The sequence below is a fragment of the Guillardia theta genome, assembly GCF_000315625.1.
Source record: "Guillardia theta CCMP2712 unplaced genomic scaffold GUITHscaffold_676, whole genome shotgun sequence".
Classification (NCBI taxonomy): Eukaryota; class Cryptophyceae; order Pyrenomonadales; family Geminigeraceae; genus Guillardia; species Guillardia theta.
This window is the reverse complement of record NW_005434058.1, coordinates 1-1,983: the sequence shown is the minus strand read 5'-3', so window position 1 is coordinate 1,983 and position 1,983 is coordinate 1. Positions and strand designations below refer to the sequence as shown.

General features: G+C 53.8%; 1 protein-coding gene across 1 annotated transcript; it reads right to left on the bottom strand.

Moving 5' to 3' along the window:
* Window positions 1-391: 391 nt before the first annotated feature.
* Window positions 392-1,636, bottom strand: GUITHDRAFT_149685 (hypothetical protein; the record flags this gene model as incomplete). Its single annotated transcript, XM_005817685.1, has 5 exons — window positions 392-481; window positions 586-692; window positions 872-971; window positions 1,023-1,395; window positions 1,457-1,636. Coding segments are annotated over 5 exons (850 nt in total), but the record flags the coding sequence as incomplete, so codon positions are not given.
* Between the last annotated feature and the right edge of the window lie 347 nt (window positions 1,637-1,983).

Genomic DNA, 1,983 nt, shown 5'->3' with positions numbered 1-1,983 from the left:
CTCCTCCTCCTTCTCCTCCTCCTCCTCCTCCTCCTCCTCCTCCTCTTCTTCCCCTCTTCTCTTCTCTTACATGTAATGATATTGCGAAGCTGCGTCATTAACCCAGGCGATCAACGACACGCCAGATGGTTGACGAGAAAGTGTTGGTCCTTTCCTTGTCTTGCTCCGAGATCTTATAAGAACAAACACAATCACCGTCCCATCATGATATCATCCCCTCCCCCCTCCCCTCCTCTCTCCTCTTCCCCTCTCGTTCTCATCCTCTCTCCCCTCCCCTCCCCTCCTCTCTCTTCCTCCCCTCTCTTTCTCCTCTGCTCTCCCCTCCCCTCCCCTTCCCTCCTCTCCCTCTGCTCATCAACAGACCGTTCAGACTCTGACGAGCTGCTGTAACCTTCCTCTTCATCCTCCTCCATCAAACTCGCCATCCGTTCACACAGCTTCTGTGCATGAGACAGCAGCAAGAACGCATTCGTCTCTCTATCTGCAACAAACATCGTTCGACCTCTCTTGTCAAACATCAGCAACATCTCTACCTCTTTTCTTTGTTCGTTCTCTTGCTCCCCTGATATGCAAACCATCACTTACAGTGAAGTTGAGGTCCAATACAACCAGACACAAAACAAATCAGTTCGTCGATGGCGAAATTTCCTTGCAGCTCAATCAACGCGGCTGCATCAGCAAACTCTTGAGCTCTGAAACGATTGCAGAACTCATCGGCAGCAAACAAAGAGAGGGAAGTTGGGGAAGAAGAAGACGAGGAGCGAAAGGATGTCGAGGAGAAGGAGGACGAGGACGAGGAGGAAGAGGAAGAGGACGAGGACGAGGACGAGGACGAGGACGAGGAAGAGGAAGAGGCTAAGTATCTTCCTACCTGATCAATTCATCAAACTGCCCCTCGGCAGTCTCATCGTCAAACACAGATCTCAACACCTCGAAGCTCGGAGCAAACGTCTCAATGTACTCGACAGGAACTGCAAGAACATTCACCAGAGAACAACAGACGCACCAGGGACCCCCCAAACCTTGCCAGTGGAGCTTCGGGGAGGCGTTGAGAGACGGAAACTTGGTTTTCGTCCGAACAGGCTCTCTGTACACCCTGCTTCTAGACCTCAACATGCCATCCTCGTCCATCTTGGAGAAGCTGATGAAGCCTGGAGTGTTGTATCTCATTATCCTCTCCTTCATCTTAGAGTAGAGACTCGGTAGCGCAACCCTCGGGATATCGAGGCCCCACGAAGGTTTCAACACGTCGTATCCTCCTCCCTCCTCAGCGTCTTCCAGCTGCCCTCCAAGGCTCCCAGTGAGGATCTCGTTGAGGTCAGGCGTCCTGTGGGCTCTAGAGATCTTGTGAGATCGCTTGTTCCTCTCCTTGGCCCTCCTGGCCTTAGCAAACTCCTGCGGCAACAATGAGCGGGGGGAAACAGGGACAGACCTTATGCAAGGTTTCGGATCTGACCTCAGCTTCTTGGATGTTCCGATCGCGTTGCTCTGCCAGCAGACGCTCCTGCTCCTTCAGCAACTTGACCTCTCGGTAGATCATCCTGGCCCTGTGACTCCTCCATGCCCTCGCAACAACCCCAGCAGCCTTGGATCTCTTCTGCTCTAGAGTTGTGAACTGAAAGCGAACTGTCGGCATGTCTGGCAATCGATCTTCTCATTCAGCTCCCATGCAGGCTTCTCAGCTCGGCCTTGTCGTCAGTCCCCTCTCCAGAGTTCTCCAGAGTCCCTCCCACCATGCTGCCTTGACTGGTCTTGACTTTCCGTTGTCAGGTTCAGCGGACTCAGTTTTTACTACCGGGAGTCCCGGGCGGGCCGCCGGGGCCCGGCTTTCACTGAGTCCCGGAGTCCGGGCCGAGTTCCGAGTTCAGTGCCAGCCTGGGAAACGTAACTGCCGGGACTCCCGGGCTACACCGTCCCTGTCACAGACATATTGATGCTGTAAAATCACTGACGGAATACAACTGTGACTGACTGGTGACCAGT